General features: G+C 36.9%; 1 protein-coding gene across 4 annotated transcripts in view; it reads left to right on the forward strand.

The window, feature by feature from the left end:
- The window catches only part of Serinc (serine incorporator TMS1), a 120823-nt gene that overhangs the window by 23137 nt on the left and 75456 nt on the right, over window positions 1–22230 (forward strand). For all 4 annotated transcript variants that reach the window (XM_067158097.2, XM_067158099.2, XM_067158100.2 and 1 more), the window contains exons 3-4: window positions 6068–6246; window positions 16733–16942. In XM_067158097.2, coding sequence (XP_067014198.1) covers window positions 6068–6246; window positions 16733–16942 — 389 coding nt within the window. The remainder of the gene's footprint in view (window positions 1–6067; window positions 6247–16732; window positions 16943–22230) is intronic.

Here is a 22230-nt window from a genome sequence, read left to right on the forward strand (position 1 = left end):
ATTCAATATTCATCGACTTCGCCCTCAACGGGCAACTTAAACACACTCTGCAGTGTGATGGCAGTTGTGCCAGACCTGTAGCTGATCCTTTCCAACAGAACAAAGATGGCCTAGGCCACCATAGCTCAATTGATAGAGCAACCGACGCGATATCGGGAGGTTGTGGGTTCGGATCGCACTGGTGTCTGGTTGGCCAAAGTTATTATTGTTAGAATCGCCATTTAAAACATTGTCTACAAGTGCTTTCAAACTCATATTACCACGATGTTGGTTCTATTGCATAATGAATACTGATGAAAATGAACTGTTGGGCTGTACCTTAAGGCCACGGCCGCTTCCTTAAAGCAGACTGGCTGCGCCTGAATACTGTATGCATGGAATAATGGAAACAGACCTCGGTTCTATTTTGTTGGTTTTCGGAACCCGAAATAATGATTAACAGGAACAGGCAGGGGCATTCGTATTGCGACATTATAGTTGAAATTCTTGGATCGTCGCAAGATAAATCGAAGCAAAAGTATTTGCCAAGTATGTTCTCATTAATCAAGAACGAAAGTTAGAGGTTCGAAGGTGATTGGATACTGCCCTAGTTCTAACCATAAACGATGTCAGCTAGCGATCCGCCAAAGTTCTTCCGATGACTCGGCGGGCACCTCCCAGGAAACTAAAGCTTTTGGGTTCAGGGTGATCACAGCTTCTCAAATGATGCGAATGGGTTAAGAAGCTGTGTTCTGAGCTAAAGAACCATGCAACAGAGAATCACTGCGCAGAACTATGACAGCCTAAAGTGAAGTACTTGGCTCGAGAATTCAAGCCTGGGATGCAGATCAAGGACTGATGTGAAAGGCATGACCAAAGTGTGGCAGAAGTATTGCATCCAGCAGGTTCATGATGAACCAGAATACATGCCAGAAGGAAATGAAGACCTATAACCATTAATTCTTAGGGAAGACGTAGAACTTGCAGTGAAAAGCTACACAATGGGAGAGACCCTGGCTCTGATGGAATCACCGCCAAAGTGCTAAACAACATGGGTGAGCTCTGCATTGGCTTTCTTCAAAGGCTGAGCCAGAAGATCTGGACATCTGGGACCCGGTCAGCACAATGATGCCTCTCAGTCTTTATACCACTATTTGGAAAAGGGCTTACCTCTTGACTATGAAAATTACAGAACAAAGCTGTCATTTGCCATTCCAGCAAAGTCATACTCATGATAATGAGAGGCTGAAAACTTCCTCCTCCTGCAAATACCATATGAAAACATTGGGTTCGTTCCACAGAAAGCAGCTCGTGAGTAAATTCCTAACCTCCAGCAGCTCATGCAGAGGACCAGAGAATTCAATGTTGTGATGTATATGTGTTTCTTGGATTACAAAAAATGCTTTTGATAAGGATAAAATGGTCGAAACTGTGGGCCATTCCCATCTAAGTGGGGACATTCATACCTGGAGCACTTGATCCAGAAACTGTACTCTTTGAACACAGCAACAGTAAGTCGGTGATGCCCTCTCACTGTTCCCTGAGTCCAGTACCATTGATGTGAGGAACACCCTGGGTCATCACGCACATATCATTAATATTAAAAAATTGCACATCGTCTTAAAATTAGTAATGTATTAAATTGATGTATTTGTTATGTTATCTTTTTAATGTTCCTGTTAATGTTAATTTTCTTCAGCTGAAGATGATCTCTAGGTGATTGAAATCAGTACTGTATTAATGTATTTTTTAAGTGAATACACAAATTTAAAGACATTGTGTTGATTAGGTGGAAAATCTGTCTATAATATTGTGACTCTTAGACCATCAATGAAATTAATAACTCGTGACAGAAGAATATTGTGAATACCTTGGACGGCTGACCAAATGAACAAGTCGATCCTGAAACAGCTCGGCATCAAATTAAGACTATCGACAATTATCAAGCAGCAACTCAAGGTCTTCAATCACATAGATTTTTTCGCATTAACGATAAACGTGACAAAAGATATTTTGAAGCGATTTCGTGATATCTTTACGAATCATATGTGTCTGGTTAAGAAAATATGGATATTATGTTCGCGAATTAAAGCGACAAGGCCATTTTAAAGTGAAATTCAATTATTTCGCGATAAGCGCGATATTACAGCGAAATATGTAGTGGATAACGAACTTGACATTTTGTTCCAAGATTATGTATGAATAGAAAAGGAAGAGCGAACAAGATTCATCAACAGGAACGAAATTTATCATTAACATACCTGCCAACCCTTCCGGTTTACCCGGAAACTTTCCGTTCTTTAACTCATCTTCCGATTTTCCGATTTATTTTTAATTCTTCGTATTTTTGACCAATATAACCTCCAGTACAGTCAATACTCTTCCCCTAGGATAAAAGATACATTCTTATGTGCTTGTGTAATTTACCCAACCTAATTTTCAAGCATTTTTATTTGATGCTTTATTTTGTGAGTCCGTTGCGTTCGTGTATCGTGTTTCCAGCTCTCTACAGCAGCATGTGTGCTTTATGGCTGGGGATTCGGGACGGCAATCGTCCAACAAGCAAGAGAGGCTAGCGAGCGCTAGCGACTCGGTTAATTGGGACGAAAGAATGAGTTTCTTATCGCGTGGTTCACACACTATTAACATCGTTTGTGTGTAATTTCATTGTAATTGTATGCCACGTGTTTTTTTTTTTTTTTTTTTTTTTTTTTTTTTTAGCGGTTCTATGCTTTTTTCCGTGTCAGTCGTATGTTAATAATGTATGAGCATGCCGATCTGTCTTGTACGTGCTAGTTTCGTGTACCGGTACTTCACTGCATTTTTAAAAATTCTTACTTCATAATTTTAATGAGTTAAATGGGAATGTATTTCAGGAAGTTGTGTTGGTGACAGTTTCTGGTATTTTCTCTTCATGTTATGGCCACAAAACATAACAAACGTTATCACCAAGTGTTCAGAGATACCTATAAAATTAAATTTCCGTTGATTTTACAGTCTAATAAAAGAAACTATTATGCGAATCACATCGGGAGATAAATTTTATTTCGAATTATCGAAATTTCGAAATATAGAGAATACCGTCTTTGAGCATGTATAGCACATAATTTAATCAAATGTATCTATGGGGCTTTTACTGAATACATTATGTTTAACGGTACCGATACTTAAAAATATACAAAGAAACTCTTTTACAGCATCACTTTAATTATAACCCTTATTATAGTAAGTTTTTAGAAGACAGGATACAGTACATACAGTAGTGAAATAAGAAACATAGCTCCGTTAACACGTTTGGAAAAATATCCGTTAGTATCTTCTGTTTATTGCAGTTAACCATTCCTCCCTACACATTGAAACTTCGTCAATACCACGCAGCCGAGTTTCGTAAATGGAGCTTGTCATCCGCGACTTCTAGGCTTGCTTTCGTACGTGACCAGTAATTGACACCTGAGAAACGGCGAGGCTTTGCCAATTTGGCGATTACTAGAAGTTCGAGTTTTCGGTTCCCGTCATATTAGTTTCCAGCTTCACTGGAACCCGTCCTTTACTTAACTATTTTCTCACAAATGCTGTATTGCACAGTTAATGTTGCACAAAATTCGAGTTACATAGTATTTTTTGCTTCAAGGGAGGAAATGTTTGCTTCGAGAAATTGAGAAGTTCGTTTAACCTAATTTCTAGAATAGTGAAATAAATACACGTGAAGAATAGGACAAACGGCCGGAAAATCTAAGTTAGTTCGAGATACTGAAAATTCGAGATATTGAGGTTTGACTGTATTATTATTATTATTATTATTATTATTATTATTATTATTATTATAATTATTATTCTGTGTCATAAATTAGTGATTAGGTACATTTTCTTGTAACCATTTTAATGTTTTTTTAGTTTAAAATTTAATGATCAAATCACATTGTAACTGTAGGTATGCATGCCTTTTATCCTGTCTTTTTTTCACTTAAACTGTGGTGCAATATATACGATGAATTACAAGGGGTTGGCTCCAGGTTTCTTGCCAAACGAAATGTTTGGAATGTTGTTCTTGTCTCCTCATGGCATTGTGCAATCCTGGAATCCCTAATGATATCTGCAAGCAGCACAACTGACTGGTGTATTTCGGCTTTGTGGTCAGGTAAAATGAAGAAAGTGGTCACAGACAGTAGCGAAGATGGGTCGTTCGACAAGTGTTACGGTGCACAGCAGAGCTAAACAGTTTGCGAGTCTCAAAACATTGTTTTAAAAATAAGGAACATTCAGAACGTAAATTTAGCACTCCAACAGTGAAATGGCAGGCAACAATAGAACTCTCATTAGATATGCAAAAGAAAGCTATGAGTGAAAAAATAGAATTTATTCATGAAATAATCACGAAATAACAGCGATGCTACTCAAAGCCAACATCCCTCTGGAGAAGGTAGACGACCCTGCAGTCCGGAAATGGCTTCAAAAGTATGTACCAGGTATGTACAGTCTATCAATTAAACCTCCACAATCAATGATCAGTGATGGTAATGAAGCCTTTAATGATTAATTTTAGAATTTCATTAAAGCAAAATTAAAGTGATATGGCAATATCTATTTCGCGAAATAAAGCGAAAATTAGTATCCTTCTCGCGAAATCGTTCAAAACTTAACGCGAAAAAATCATGCCTCTACACATAGAAGACCCAGTGGACTGGAGAAGGTGACCATTGAAGGGAAAGTTGTTGTTCGAAGGCCCCGAAGACGTGCTCCATTGAGATGAGTAGATCAACTCGAGAGCCTAATTGGAGAGAACTTGCAGCAAGCAATTCACCCTGCCCAGACTAGACTCGTGGAGTCAGGTCGTCAAGAGATGCCTCTACACCCTTACGGAGAGTTGGAATAACACTGCACATACTTCTGAGGAATTAAGGTTACTTTGCGAGATTTGTATTGACTGTCTTCAAAAGATATGGCTCCCAGGAAGTGCAATTGTAGCATTCTCTTATGTTACTTCTATGATTTTGTAGCAGTGGATCTGAGAAAAGACTGTATGTGCGTAATCTTAGTGCAATTTTTAGGTAATGTACAACTGACCCTGAGCATGGTTCAAGTGTTCGTTTACTCTTTGAGACTAACCAGTGTTTTCCCTAGGACCTTCTTAATGAATGCACAGCCCTGCTGTTTTTATGGACCACGTGGCTAACATAACTTAGATGTATGCTAGTTACATAATATTAATACATATTTGAGTCTCTGGGTGCTCTAAATTAAAACGTAAATACTGTACAATGTTTATTTAATAATCTTCATTGTCAGCAAAATTGCATCAAATACATTGGAGTTTAAATATTTAGCTTGACTATTGTGTTGTATTACCAATATCATGGTCCGTTATTGGACATTATAAATTTTCCAGCTAACTCATTCTTGGTTGCCTGCATTTCGCTCTCGTGTGCTAAGTTGGGCTCATCAGTTGGTACTTAGCACACCTACCAAGACGCAAGGCTAGTGCATACTGTGGAGGAAACTGCATAGGCTACTTGAAGTCACTAGCAGTGCCAATGCACTATGAGACTATGTCCAATAACGACCATTATATTGGTATTATAAATTTACTCATTCAGGACAAATATTTCATGTTCCATATGGGAATCAACATCTATATCATATTGTGGTGTTGTGCGCAAGTGGTGTATGGATTAGTGTGGAATCACATACTAGTACTCTATTCCGCATGACTTTACAAACCCATATGGCACTCCACAGCAACTGACTGATAAACCCCAGTTACATGATTATGAACAAGCAGCAGAACACTAGTTCACAATACTCTTTGTCTTGTTTGTGATAACACTAAAATAGATCAATTTTGCAGTTTGTTTACCTGCCTGAGATTATTAATGCCCTAAGGGGGATGAATTGAGATTTTATCATTTTCATTTTTTCCGCCTGGCTACTCATTCCTGCCACCTGGCTGATGAAAATTTCTGGGGAGGTCACTGTTATGCAACACTTCTTTTCCTATTGTTTTTGTTCACTTTTGTTCATTGTGGTTATTCATTGTCAAAAGTGCTCTCATTGCTTCCTTAATCATCACCACACTGTTTTGTGTTCGCAGGTGCCGTTCTGTAAAGGTGCTACAGGTTCCCAAGTTTACGAGATAGATTGCGAGTCGGCTGTGGGCTACCTAGCTGTTTATCGGATAAGTTTTGCTCTAACCTGCTTCTTCTTTCTCATGGCTGTCCTTATGATAGGTGTGAAATCCTCAAAAGATTTTCGGGCTGGAATACAGAATGGGTGAGTATTGAGGTGCACCTTCTAAATAACAACTTATGATTATAATCAATAGCACTTCAGTGAAACTTGTTAACAGAATTGCACAGTATTTAACTGAAGACTGGAATTCTCTAAGGTGTTAAGTGAAAAAAAAAACATTTTTTATTTTTAGTTATAAATATGTTTGTATAAGAACCAATGAAAATATTTAATCATTTCTCTGGTTCTTATATAAGGAACTGTGTCAAATTAAGATATTTTGTATATAAATAACATTGAGCTAAAATGCATATCTATCTCTACTTTGTATAAAATATCTCGAGTGCACCTGTGTGTGTGTGCGTGTGTGTGTGCCCATTCTGTTAAGCATTTCTCGAGAAAGGTTTGTGTAGAAACATTCATCTATGACCAAAGGAAGCAGAGCTCCTTGCAAGTGCTGGGGCTCCAAATTTGCCAAGCTCTCAATGCGATCAATATAGATTGCTAAAATGTAACTATCACAATTTTATTTTCAGAAGTAAATTACAAGTAAAAATTGCATTGTTTTGAAAAGTAAAGATTACAGCTAAAACTTACCTGGCTGGCATAATAAACATCTATTAACTTGACCGTGATGGCCATGATGTATTGATTATGCCAGCCAGGAAAGAAAATTGATTAATAAATTTTAGAACATGAATGTTAAAATCCGTAGTATTTCAAAAGACCTTATTTTTCTTAATAAATGTCTTAAAGAGAATGTCACACCTAAGCATTTGAAATCCATTCAGAAGAGAAGTAGACTGGAACAACATGAGGTGAGAACACGATGTAAAGTAGTTAACCACCTTTGGATTAGGGACGAAATTCTGTTCTTGGATCTCAAGAAAAACAAAGCTGAATAGCTCACTTTGAGCTTCACTTACTTGCCATCGAAACAAACTCGGTCTTGGAACACGAGGAGGCGCAGCTTAATATAGAGTTCTCATTGTTCACACAAAGAAAAAACAAGAAACTTCCGATAAAAAATATCAATCTCATTCATGCCAAACATAACACAAGAATAGAAATGCAGAATACAATCCAATATTCTAGAAAGGGAAAGGGCAACAACTCCCTATGCTGCAGTCTCCTCCTACTACACCCCTCCAGTCGTTCAACTCACCAACTAGTCAGTCTGTCGATTGAGCTCGTAGTGCCCACAACCCGCAAGACCTCTGCATATAGTGTAAGTTACATTCTATTTCAACGTTGGATTCTCAGCCCGTCATGTTGCCTTTAGAACCATTACATTTTAGTTCATTTTTTTTACAAAGAAAAAGTCCATTTTAACCTGGCAGGCTTGATCTATAAGTGGATTTACTTTCCATTAAGATATTGTAATGAGCAGGCGGTCTCAACACCAAACGGTGGGACTATGAACGACCATTAATAATAAAGTCAAATAATACTAGATTATAAATTCCACCTGTTCAATACATAAGAGTTTTTTATGTAAATTTAAGAAATAGTTCTTAGCATATTAGATATAGGGACATGTTTCACCCATAATGAGGGCATCATCAGCCTAAAAATCTCATACCTGAAAGAACGATAGATCCTGATCCTGATTGTTCTTATACTCGCTGAGTCTTGTACAGACTCAATTCAGAGTACCTCATTAAGGGTGAAACGTGTCCCTATCTCTCTCTCTCTCTATATATATATATATATAATAAGAGTTTTGTCTGTACATTGCTCAGAATTTGAAAAGGATGGTATTCCTGTATCGGTCATATCCACAGTAACAAGGAAATGCACTTTTTACTTTTCCGTAATTTCTGTCTGTAGGTACACGCATCACGAGAAAACGGCTGAAGAGAATTTAATGAAAATTAGTATGTGAAGTCACTACAATCTGGGCTATAAATTATTTTATTCACGTTGAGTGAAATGGTAGTTTAGGGGAAGACCCAAAATTTAATTCTCAAATATTTGCATTAGTACTGGTCCTATCGATAAATACTACATAAGTTATATGGAATTAAATTTCCAATCATTTATGTTTTATACATTTTTACCGTACCGGCTATGATAACCGGATATTCATGAATTTGCATTTTTCTTGCCAAGTCCATATCAACGCCGAGCCACGAGAAAATGGGTTAACAGAATTTAATGAAAATCGGTTATAGAGTCGGGGAATAAGACACTACAGTCTAAGCTGTAAACAATTTTTCTCACTCTGGAATAAATTGTAGTTTAGGGGAAGGCGCCTTAAATTTAATTTTTAAATACCTATATTCTTGGTCCTATTGAAAAGTACTACATAAGAAAAGTTATAGAGAATACAATTTCCAGTCATTCATGTTTTATTCAGTTTTACCGTACCGACTAAGATGAGTGGTATTTCAGAGTCAGAATAAAACTAAATGTGAAGGCCTACAATATCGAAAGCACATAACATTGATCAACAATAACATTAGATTGACCATTGGTGTGATGTTCTTTCTCTTATGCTGCCACTCACTCCGATAGATGGGATTACTGCTGCGTACGGAGTATAACAGCCTGACTGATTATTGGCGGGAAATAGGTGGGAAGTAAGAAACTTTCTCCTTTAGCATGCCATTCCTCTGGTTCATACATTGTCTGATACTGCTGGTACGTAACATACTGGTTCATCATAGTATTCCAGCTATTCGATCCCTGTTCTGACGCGCTGTTTTGAATGAGCCGTGCGCACACGTAAGGCAGAGGCTCACTTAGTAGTAGTAATGTGACCTGGTCTAGAATTACAATTTAGGCCTATTCCAAATTATAGCGCCACAATTCACCAAATAACTCAAAACTCAACCCTGAAAAGTGGAGTTTCTTAAGGAAAGCTTCTTCCTCTTGACTTTTATTAAATTCTACATTCATTTTATTCAAAATTAGCAGTGAAGAGGGGGTTTCTGCTCTGGCTTGAAGGAAAAATTTGCCTCCAAGTAAAATAGATTTTTCTGCCGCCAGTGTAGTGAATTGAGATATTCCGACTCATCGGGTACTCCTATTAAACAGATGAGTAAGAGGGTACAGTTCTTGCCCTGGGATCTACACTATTCGCCCCCTCCCCCCTGCCGCCTTCAACCTCCTCCTCCCCCCCCCCCCCCCCCCCACCGAAATTAAAGGGTGTTCATGGCTATTACAATGAAAATTCCCTAACACAGTTTTCACATAAGAAAAGACATTTGGTGATTTCCCCATCGCGTTTCTAGGGTAACGTTAAGAGCTATGCAATTTAATACATCCTTGCTCACAACGGGTACACTACCTAACTTAGAATTCTGTATACAGTGTAGAATTCCGCAGCGAAGCACGGGTACATCAGCTAGTATCTAATATGTTAAGAACTATTTCTTAAATTTAAATAAAAACTCTTATGTATTGAACAGGTGGAATTTATAATATAGTATTATTATTTGACTTTAAGTACATTTCAATATGGACAATAACATGAGATTTGTAACATGTGACCATTATTAATGCCACATAAAATACAATGGATCAAGCAGCTGTATTTTAATACATCACGTACAGACTTTTCATAGAATTAGGACGTAGCATGAAAGATTATGTTTGTGTTGTCATCTTGTCCTCAGTCTGTCGGCACATTATTCATTTTAAATAAGGTCTTTGATACATGTGATTTTACCAGCAAGCTGAAGAGAATTTGGTTTTCTCGAAACTTGTACTTGTGTGTGCATATAATTAAATGATAGTTTAAATAATACAGTATATTCTGAATTGTATTGACAAGGCAGAATCTGGACACAATTAACTGTAATTAAATGAAGAATGTTGGCAAAAGCATTTTTTGTACAGCTTTCTTCAACACTAGCAAAATCAAAATTTTCTTCTGAAGACGCGGAGCAAGTTCTCTGCGAAACAAGAGTTTGTCCTTGTTTTCTTGACACGGTATAAGCTCAAGAGCCTTTATCGTATCCACAAGGTACGGGCCATAGAAAGCATCACTGTTAACCATCTATTGGCCAATAACTTATGGGCTGAACCCTCTGCAGTCAAACTATACTGTAGACATAGTACCTTCCATTATGGTCAGTATCGGCACCCTGCACAGTATTCAACACTTTTCTTACCATGGGAGCCAACTCTGCATATAGCTGAATTGGAGCAGATGATCCATAGAATGTGCCAGAGCTGTACTTGACCGAACGCATGAGATCTTGCTTTCTACTATATTTCTCATATTCCTGTGTAATATCGTAACAAAATATTGAAAACGTGGAATACTGTTCTCTGTGGCCAACTTGATAGCTCTGTACCGTGTATTCTTTAGTTTCTTAATTGTTGAAAACATTTCTTATCAGACAAAGTAGGGGTTCCCATACAAAATAAAAACATAAAATTAAGTAATTTCCTCAATTGTGCTGAAAGTTGAAGGACGAAAGGGTCCGGAAAGGTTTCAAATTGAGAGTCTTGGATAGCTCTATCAAACTAAAAAACAAATTTCGGAAATCACTTCTGGCCTAAATGCAGTTCCAGAAAACAGCCTAAAATCACTTGTTTCATTACTCGTTTTCTTTTCAGTTCAAATCGTAGCCAAATTAATTCTTTCTCTAATGTGTTCCTTGGTTTAGTACCCTCAGGTGTTCATAGATTTTTTTTAAATGCCCACACCGAATGTAGGTACAAGGCATTGAGTGAAACTTTGTATTGACTGACATTAGTGCTCATCATCATCCATCATCAATGTCCCACTCCTCTCGCCCGGTGTGGTTAACAAGTTCCTCCACTCCTTCCTGTCCTTCCGCTTTTCCCGCTCCATTACTTCCGCCACATCCAATCCAGCTTCTCTAATGTCCTTCCAAATCTGATCCATCCATCTTCTCGGTCTTCCAACTGGTCTCTTTCCCTTAACTTCTTTCCAATTCCCTTATTGCTACCCGTTCCTTTCCCATTCTTTTTACATGTCCGAACCATCTCAGTCTTGATTTCTGTATGTTCAGTACTGACGGTTCTATATTTAACTCTTCTCTGATTGTAATATTTTGAATTCTATCTCGTGTCTTTTTAACTGATGTTCTTAAAAATTCCATTTCATTTTATTGCTTGGATCTTACTATCTTGTCTCTTATTAGTTGCCATTGTTTCTAGTCCATATGTTACAATTGGTATGAAATACTGTTTATATAATGTTAATTTTGTTCTCTTATGTACTTTTCATCCCATAAAAGCTCTCTGACTTGATTAAAAATGTTGTACCTTTACTTAGTCTGTTATTAATTTCAGGATTGATTTCATTACTTCCATTGATAGTGCTACACAGATATGTAAACTCTTCTACATTCTCTAACCATTCTCCATCTATGTTCACTTGGCTTCTCTTTTTCTCTTTTCCACAGTGCATGACTACAGTTTTCTTTTTACTAATTAACATTCCAAACTCCTTCAGATTTTCATTCCAAATGACCAGTCTCCTCTGTAATTCATTTTCTCCCTTTCCCCAAATCACATCATCTGCAAATACCAAAGCATTCACTTCATCACTACTGATACTCTGTTTTACACGTTTTATGATTTTATCCATCAATAGAATAATGGCGACAGTGCACTTCCTTGCTTGAGACCTTCTTTTGTATAAAATATTTGTCATCACTCCTCAATTGTACACTGCTTTTACTCCCATGATACACCATTTTTATCTTGTTAATTAATGATTTAGTTACATTCCTTTTCAGTAGGCATTCCCATACATGTTTTTTCTTAATATCATAAGCTTTTTCCAAATCCAAAAATAGGAATATGATTTCCTTGTTCCTTTCCAGATGTTTTTCCATTATTGTTTGCACTGTAAATATAGTCTATTATATATATAGTCTTTCTATTATGTCCCTCAGTCTTTTGTCTTTGACTTTCTCTATTATTTTTAGGCCATGTGATAATAGGGTTATACTTCTATAATTTTCACATTTCTTCTTATTTCCTTTTCTGAACAGTGTTACAATGCTTCCTTGTTGCCAATCTTCAGGTGTCCTTTCATCATTCCATATGGCATTGAGGGCTTTGTATGGCCACTGTAGTCCAGTGCTTCCTCCTGCCTTAATCATATCATTGATGGTTATGAATTTCATGTTTTTGGTCCGTATTGAACAATATATAAGTAATAATAATAATAATAACTTAAATGTTTCCACCTTTTCAATACAATATATTCACAAGATTACAAAATTATACGGTACTAGTTTCGACCCATCTAGGGGTCATCATCAGCCGTATTGGAGCAAAGATCATTTGTGGCGAAATCCTAAGACAATATTATTTTAAAGAATAACAAGTGAAATGAGATGTCATGGTAATAGTTAATAATACAAGGAATATACATAATAAGAGGTTTTTAACAAAGAATAAAGTATAAATGGGGTGTTGTAAAAATTATAATCATGGAAATCAGTAAGTTCTTGTATTGAAATGAAATATGGCTTAGGAAGAGGGCTTAAGGTGGGGCTGAAGGGTGCGGGAGAGTGTAATTGTCTTGGAAAAGTACCTTTGATTAAATTTAGGATTGAGTTTAGGTTGGCTGCATTATTGTTTCTGAGGAAAGTGATAAATAGATCGAAGAGTATGTTGGGTTTCTCTGAGATTTCATTGAGATTGTGACTGGCATTAAAGTATTGGTCTAGGTGTATGTAGTAATTTTCCATTATGTTCAGTAAAGGGCCCTTGTTTGCTAATACGAGGATGTCCATGTCTTGTTCAATATTGGTGAAATTATGGTTATAATCTTGCATGTGTTGGCCGATGGCTGAAAACTTGTATTTTATTGCGTTAGTGTGCTCGTGGTATCTGATAATGAAGTTTCTCCCGGTTTGCCCGATGTAGGTTTTTTTACAGGTGGTACATTTGATCCTATAAACTCCTGATTTTAAAAAACTGCTGGTCTTGTTGATGTGTGAAGTATTGTATAAAACATTCATGTTCTTATTGTTGGTTTTGAAGGCTATTTTAACGCCTTGTTTCTTAAAGATGTTGGTTAACTTGTAGATATCATTGTTGAACGTGAAGGTGGAAAATGTTAGAGGTTTGGTTATTTCTTTTTTGAGGGTAGTTTTTGGGCGATGTTTGTGTTTATTGATTATCCTTTCTATAAAATGATTGCTGAAGCCGTTGAATTTTGCGATTCCGCGGATTGTGTTGAGTTCGTTTTTTAGATCTTTATTGGACATAGGTATGCTGAAGGCTTGGTGAACTAGGCTGTTGTATGTGGCTCGTTTGTGGGACTGGGGGTGCACTGAATCTTGGCGAATGGTGGAGGCTGTTTGAGTGGGTTTTCTGAAAATTTTATAACTGAAAGAATCTGAGTTTCTAGTGATGGTTAAATCTAGAAAGTTGATTTTTTTTTTTTTTGATTTGATTCGGATTCTAGTGTGAATTTGATATGAGGATCAATATTGTTGAGTCTTAAGAGGGTGGTGGGTGCGTTAATTGATTTCTCATTCATGATTACAAAGACATCGTCGACATATCTGGCCCAAAAGAGAATGTTTTCGAATTCGTTGTCAATTTTGGTGTATTCGAGGAAGTCCAGGTATATTTCTGCTAAGATACCTGAGGCCGGTGACCCCATTGCCAGACCATTTTGTTGATATATGACATTGTCAAAAGTGAAGAAGTTATTGTCGATGATAAGTTTTAATATTGTGATAAAGTCTTGTATCTCTAGTTTGCTTAAGTGGCTGTTTTTGTTTAAATTGTTTATAATTATCGGAATTAATTTTGATACTTGTATGCTTGGGTACATGTTTACAATATCGAAAGAGTGGATGGAGTGATCCGGTTGCAAATTGAACTTGTTTAGTTTTTCTACTAGCTCAGATGTGTTTTTAATAGACTTTTTGGATAAGAATTGATAATTTTTTCTTAAGAAACATTGGATGAATTGTGATATTCTGTATAAGGGGCTCGGTCTATAGTTGATAATTGGCCGGATGGGAATTCCGGTTTTGTGAATTTTGGGAAGAGCTTTAGCAGTGGGGAGTCCTGGGTTCATATGTATGAGTTTGGATTTTTCCTGTTCGGTAAATAAAAATGAAGTGTTTTTAAGAGTTTGTTTAAGTAGTTTTTGAATTTTTTGGGTGGGGTCTTTTTTGATTATGGAAAATGAGCTGTCTGTGAAAAAGTTTTTTGTTTTTTCAATATAAACTTTTTTATCCATGATAACTGTTGCATTGCCTTTGTCAGCTTTGGTTATGATGAGTTCGTTGTCTTTAATTTTCTTCTTGAGGGCGTATATGCGCTTTTGTTCAGCAATTTTTCTTTATTATTGAGGTTATTTGCGGGGTTGGTTAAATTGTGGAGGATATCAGTCAGTTTCCTTTTAACATCGGTTCTAACCTCATTTTGCGTGTCTTCCGGTATTTTGCTGATGGCTAGCTCTGATTCTGTGATCATAGTAGCGGCTATGTTGAGGCTGTTCAAGTTTGGCCAGTTGTGTTTCGGTCCTTTGGATAAAGTTAAGTGTTCACTTTCACTTAAGGGCGTGTTAGATAGATTTACAACAGCTGGATGAAACTGCGTACGAACGAACGTGTTACTATTGGAGTTTCTAGTTTGTTGGTTATGTAGTTGACAGTTTTTTAGCCTGTTGAGTTTATTCTCCAAATTTGACTGTTTTTTGGCTAGTTCGTAGAATAATTTGTTCTCTACTTCTTGATAGAATAGTGTCCATTGTGCATTTGAAAGTAGTTTAGTCGCTGCGAGGTGAGTGTCGTATAATTTCTGATTCACTAGAAACTCAGATTCTTTCAGTTATAAAATTTTCAGAAAACCCACTCAAACAGCCTCCACCATTCGCCAAGATTCAGTGCACCCCCAGTCCCACAAACGAGCCACATACAACAGCCTAGTTCACCGAGCCTTCAGCATACCTATGTCCAATAAAGATCTAAAAAACGAACTCAACACAATCCGCGGAATCGCAAAATTCAACGGCTTCAGCAATCATTTTATAGAAAGGATAATCAATAAACACAAACATCGCCCAAAAACTACCCTCAAAAAAGAAATAACCAAACCTCTAACATTTTCCACCTTCACGTTCAACAATGATATCTACAAGTTAACCAACATCTTTAAGAAACAAGGCGTTAAAATAGCCTTCAAAACCAACAATAAGAACATGAATGTTTTATACAATACTTCACACATCAACAAGACCAGCAGTTTTTTAAAATCAGGAGTTTATAGGATCAAATGTACCACCTGTAAAAAAACCTACATCGGGCAAACCGGGAGAAACTTCATTATCAGATACCACGAGCACACTAACGCAATAAAATACAACAAGTTTTCAGCCATCGGCCAACACATGCAAGATTATAACCATAATTTCACCAATATTGAACAAGACATGGACATCCTCGTATTAGCAAACAAGGGCCCTTTACTGAACATAATGGAAAATTACTACATACACCTAGACCAATACTTTAATGCCAGTCACAATCTCAATGAAATCTCAGAGAAACCCAACATACTCTTCGATCTATTTATCACTTTCCTCAGAAACAATAATGCAGCCAACCTAAACTCAATCCTAAATTTAATCAAAGGTACTTTTCCAAGACAATTACACTCTCTCCCGCACCCTTCAGCCCCACCTTAAGCCCTCTTCCTAAGCCATATTTCATTTCAATACAAGAACTTACTGATTTCCATGATTATAATTTTTACAACACCCCATTTATACTTTATTCTTTGTTAAAAACCTCTTATTATGTATATTCCTTGTATTATTAACTATTACCATAACATCTCATTTCACTTGTTATTCTTTAAAATAATATTGTCTTAGGATTTCGCCACAAATGATCTTTGCTCCAATACGGCTGATGATGACCCCTAGATGGGTCGAAACTAGTACCGTATAATTTTGTAATCTTGTGAATATATTGTATTGAAAAGGTGGAAACATTTAAGTTATTATTATTATTACTTAATCATATCAGGCATTGAGTTTGTCTTTTCCACTTGCTTTACATTTGGTCATTGCTTTCACTGCCCTTTCAAGTTCCAACCATGTTATTGGGTTCTCTTCTTTTTCTCCATCTATTTCCATTTTCTTATCTCCCTCTCCGAGCAGTCATCCTCATAAAGTTTTTAAAAATACTTTGCCATCACCTTCTGAAGACCCTTTTCGTCATGTACTATGGATCCATCTTCTCTAATGCCTTTATTCTTTTTGATTTTATTACTCTGTATAATAGTGTCTGATTTCCTTGACTACCTTGCTCAATTTTGTTGGTAAACTCTTCCCAACATTTCTCCTTAAACTGCTAATCTAATTGAATAACTATGATTTAGAAAAGGATTGTAATTTTTAGGAATAAAGAATATATTCTCATACTGCATTATATTTTATTTACCTAAAATTTGTAGCTCATATCCCTAGGATGTTTTCAACATTGAGTTGCTTGCTGGAAGGGCTAGAATTGTGGATTTTTCAAAAAGTTTTGTTCGTGATCTGAGAGTAAACCTATTTGTGTTCCAGTTTTTGGGCCATCAAGTATCTGCTTGTGATTGGTGGAATCATTGGCGCCTTCTTCATTCCCGAGGGATCTTTCGGAGAAACTTGGATGTACTTTGGTATGATAGGTGGTTTCCTCTTCATCATTATCCAGCTGATTCTCATCGTGGACTTCGCTCATTCTTGGGCAGAAAGCTGGGTCGGCAACTATGAAGAAACAGAGTCGAAGAAGTGGTGAGAATTGTTCTTAGAGGTATTTTTGTAGCTGTAAGCCACGAAATTTCCTTTATCAGGTTTGGTCTTGTATTTGTGTAGTTGTTCATGTTTTCAACTTTTGAATATATAGTTGTTGCAAAAAGATTTGTGCATGAATTTAGCTGACTAGGAAGACTGATTACTAGATAGGTTTTGGCATATTTGCGTGTTTTGTTTTGTTTCAAGATACAATATGCCCATAAGAAATAAAGGCGCTTCTTACCATTTGAAGTTCAATGGATAAGAACACCCGAGGGTTTAAATGCATATATACATTATACGAGCGTATCCTTCATATATGTGCATATAAATGCATAATTCCAGTTTGTAGTATAAAACGTGTATATATTGTATATTAATATTCAAATTTGTACAATAATACAAATGAAAGAACATTATAAATTTCCATTCGCGTCTGGAAACCTTTAGCATGCACTGTTCTTGACAGTGGACAATATTAACAGCTTGACAATGTGCAACTCTCTCTTTTGTGGTATTTTGGAATTTGGTTCATGTGTTGGAACCAAAGCAAGAGGTTTTACGATACCTGAAGTACCAGAGGAAAGTATTATTACTTGTAGAAAAAATAAATCTGAGACAGCCTGAAACTGAATAATGCTACCATTTTCTTTGTTCCTGTGGTCTTGTCACTAGCGCGACCTGATCTATCCAGACCAATTGTCTTGTGCAGACCAGTATTTATCATCTTTCCTGTTACTCAGTATCTTTGGATTACCTTGGCAACCCTATTCAGTGCCTTGCGCGCTTGCCGGAGCTGCTGCTATGTTGGATCTATAAACTACAGTATACTTTCATCTCTTCATTGTATGAAGACCAGTAACCACTAGAAATTATGCCAAAAGCAAAGGCAGCTACAGATGTTCTACTTCTATATATAGAAGAAAAACATGCATTTTGCATGGTATACACGAGTGCATATATTCCTGTTATTTTTTTAGTGCGTATGAATGCGCCCTCTACCAATTATCTGGGATAATCAAGTAGGGGTACATCAGTCACTTTAATGAAGAACACTGCAGTGTGTTAGAAACATCAGCAACATGTTACATTATGTGATATAGATGTTGGTTCCCTATGGAAATCAACATCTCTTATCATCTGATGGCCGGGCAGGCATCAGTATTTTAAAATAAGACAGTTTCTCATAGTGCATTGGCACTGCCGGTGGCTCCAAGTAGCCTACGCAGTGGCCTCCACGGTATGCATTAGCTGTGCGTCTTGGTGGGTGTGCTATTTACCAACTGATGAGCTCAACTTCGGACACTGAGGCGAAACGCTGGCAACCAGGAATGAGTTAGCTGGAAAATTTATAATGTCCAATAACGGACAGACTATATTGGTATTATGTTACATTATAGTCAGAACAGAACTTAAAAAAAATGAATTTCATCACGTAATATTCAGTTTCTATACTCCCAGTAACTCTGGATAATCAAAAATCTACTGTACTTCGGAGGTTTGGGAGCATTTAGTAGTTACTGTTTTGTATTACTCTTTATTATAACAACTAGTACAACACAATCTTTTCTCAAAAAATACCACAACAGGATGTAAATGGATCAGAGAAGTAAGAGAGCATCTGAAGGAAATAAGCCTTACAACAGAATACACCACAAATAAGATAAAATACAATACAAAACTCAAGAATACAAATCTTCGCTTTACCCTTACACTAAATAAACGAACAACACGCATATTTTCAATTTGGGGAAAGGGCACGAAGATCGGAGCGTCTGAAGTACTGGAAGGACTACAAAGCCTGAACAATCCCTTCAAAGAGACCTGAACGATAGACTGACTAAAGTGATCCTAGGTGGTCATAATACAACAAGAAGAACCACCACCATGAAATAAGTGGCTTTAACCCTTAAGCTTTCAAGGTAACGATCTGTCGGTACTTGCATGAGAATGTGTAACCCTCAGTTCTTGCAAAAACTGTCATGGTAATGATCCATTGTTATTGGCCTTTGTTATTTTTTTATTTACATGCCAGATAGCAGCATTTTACATCAAATAAGAAGAGCACCGTTTTACCTCAAGTTACACTCCGCGGGAACTGCTGACAATCCATATTCATGGGTATTCTTAGTTCAAAACATGCTCACTCTAGTTCGACGTTTTGTTTACGTCGTGATTGGCAGCAAACATGTTGGTGATACTGATTACATAGTGAAATTAAGCGGCATCACAGGCATTATATTTAGTTTACTTGCTAGTTCATTATTTAGTTTTCTTAGGTAATTAGGTGCATATTGTTAGTGAAGTGTTATAGTTGGATATACAGTAGATGTCCACTATAGCGAGTACGGCATATAAGGAGAACTCCGTTATAGCGACGACTTTTTTCTGTCCCTTCAAAATTCCTATATTAAACTGTGTATCGTCCTTCGGTTACAGCGAGAACCCTATCACATTACATAAAATCAGCTTCATGGTCCGTATCGCACTTCAGTAGATTCACAATTAAGTATTTATTTTCCACCTAGTCGATACAATGATTGCTTAAGGCAATTTTTAATGGTCAAAAGTGGTACACGTTTCGTATATTATCAACATCTTCAGCCACATAACACTGAAAAATATATAAATTGACAAAGTCATCTAAACAGTGTTACGTGGCTGAAGATGTTGATAATATACGAAACGTGTACCACTTTTGACCATTAAAAATTGCCTTAAGCAATCATTGTATCGACTAGGTGGAAAATAAATACTTAACTGTGAACCCTATCACAGGCGCATCTGTTATTACGAGCGATTAAGCGCGCGTGATTTTTTCCGTTTTCGATATTTATGCACCCCAGTGATATTACATGAAATAGATTACCTTCAGCATAGTTTCCTTGCTATGTGCACTAGCTATTTCTCTCGTCGACATTCGGAGGCGATGTCGAGTCGATTAGTAATACCCGTCGACAGCTCTTCCGTAAAGAAAATTTGAAATGAAAGAGAACATATTTTCGTAATAAATGCGTAAATAACATGTCCGATAACGGTTGTTAACTCGTTAAATATTAAGGCCGACTAAACGACCGCTTAATTTTGAGGCTAAATATTGCAGTTAAGTAAGAATGGGATACACCTCGAGATATGGCAGTGCTTAATTGATTTCAGAGGTTAGTTTATATTTTGTCGCGTCTGGTTAAATTACGGAAAAGCTATTATGAAATTTTATAGCGAGAAAGTTATAATTTCTGTACTGGCGCTTGAAGTATTTTCATCATACATATAGTACGGTTAAGTTAGGATACATGACGCTATTTGAATAAGAAAACTGTAACGTTTGCAACAAAATGTGTTCGTTCATCTTCGGTACAGTATAGTTTTCTCACTTTGTGCATTTGCGAGCTCTCTAGTTGACATTCAAAGGCGATGTTGGAGTTGATTAGTGATACCCATCGACTGCTGTTCTCTAAAGAAAATTCGAAATGAAAGAGGATAACACGTTTTCATAATAAATGTATAAATAACGTGGCCGATAGCTGTTGTTAACTCACTAAAATTAAAGACTGAAGTAAACGATATCTTAATTTTAATGTTATATACGGAAATTAAGTAAGAATGTGCTACACCTCAAGATACGGCAGAATACATCACTGATTTCAGAGGATATATCGTATCTTCTGGTGTCTAGTTACGGCTATTTACATGTAAATTTTTCGCGAGGAGGTTATTTCTCTACAAGCGTTTCAAATATGTTTTCATGATAGGCTACATACATGGTTAGGTTAGGTGACACTGTTTGAAGAAGAAAGCTGAGGTGTTTGCCACAGAAATCTCTGGAGTGATACCGTATTTCTCCGAATCCAAGACATTTCTTTTCTCAGAATCTCATGTGAAAACTCAAGGGTTGTTGCATTTGCGGCCTAACAGTAAGTTAAAGGATACCACTGGCAACTACCGCAGTAACCACGCTGCTTCTTTTCACACGTGTACAGAACTCGTTTACAAACGACCGCCTCTTTGCTACACATCGCTAGCCGCGACAACCGGTTGTACAGCACCTGTGTGTTTGTCAATCTGCAGAATGGCATCAAAACATGAGACCCTTCAAATTCTTAGAAAAGCCATGGCTACTCGGTGGCAGTGTCATAACGCGTCTATTGTACTTGACGCTTAGTAAAATTAAGGTTTATAGACAGCAGGAATATTTTCGTGATGGATAGTCGTATTGTAAAGATACGTGGAAAAGGTATTGCCAGCAAATTTTCAGCGGGTTCTAGTCGATATTTTGATGCCGATTTTAAGTTAATGTTTATTAAACACTCGGAAATGTAGAATAATTGTGCAGCCGCAAGAAAATACGGCATAGGCCTAACTAAAGCCAATATTTGGCGTAAGCGTGAAGACAGAGCTAAAAAAATGCGTGCTGTACAGAAAATGCATTCATTGGTCCGCAACAAGGACGCATTAAAGAAGTAGATGAAATTGTGAGGTATGTGCACAAAAAACGCAAGGGCGGAATGGCCATACCATGGCGCAATAAACTCGTTCGTTGACTTTCAACGCTCGCGATTAGGCCTATACATCACTAGCCATTGAATTTGGCCGAACCAGACAAGCGAGACATGCGTGTAGCGGTAGCTGGTTACATCTGACGCTGCGTAAAAGTAACGAGTTTTATAGACAGCAAGAATAATTTCCTGATGGATCGTTGTATTGTAGAGACACATGGAATAGGTATTGCCCGAAAATTTTCAAAGAGTTCTTTTCGGTATTATGATGCCAATGTTAAGTTAATGGTCCTTAAACCTGCGGAAATAAAGAATAATTTGCAGCCAAAAAAAAAAAAGAAGAAATACACCGTGACGAAAATCAATGTTCGGCGTCTAAAAATAGTCTAAAAATGCGTAGGCCTACTGCACAACAAGGCATTCATATGATTTTACAAACTTTTTTTTTGAGCCTGATATAAATTTTTTGAAGGATTCGGAGAAATACGGTACTATATTTTTTTCAAAATGAAATTAAACATACCCTTTCACGTAGTATCGGATTACAAAAAGTAACAGGTAAGCCGTAATGTGGATATCATCTGCGGAAACGCAAGTTTTGAACAAACTGATTGCCATTTCATACAGATTTTAATGTGCATGAAGGGTTTTCCGACTTTTATACAAAAATCGGATATAACGCCAATCCGTTATAGCGAGTAAATTTTTCGCTGTTATGAATTCTCGCTATAACGGACTTCTACTGTAGTTAATTTAGTTCATTTAGCTGACGATATCACGGTATGTGTGACA

The sequence above is a fragment of the Anabrus simplex genome, chromosome 14 (genome assembly GCF_040414725.1).
Source record: "Anabrus simplex isolate iqAnaSimp1 chromosome 14, ASM4041472v1, whole genome shotgun sequence".
Classification (NCBI taxonomy): Eukaryota; Metazoa; Arthropoda; class Insecta; order Orthoptera; family Tettigoniidae; genus Anabrus; species Anabrus simplex.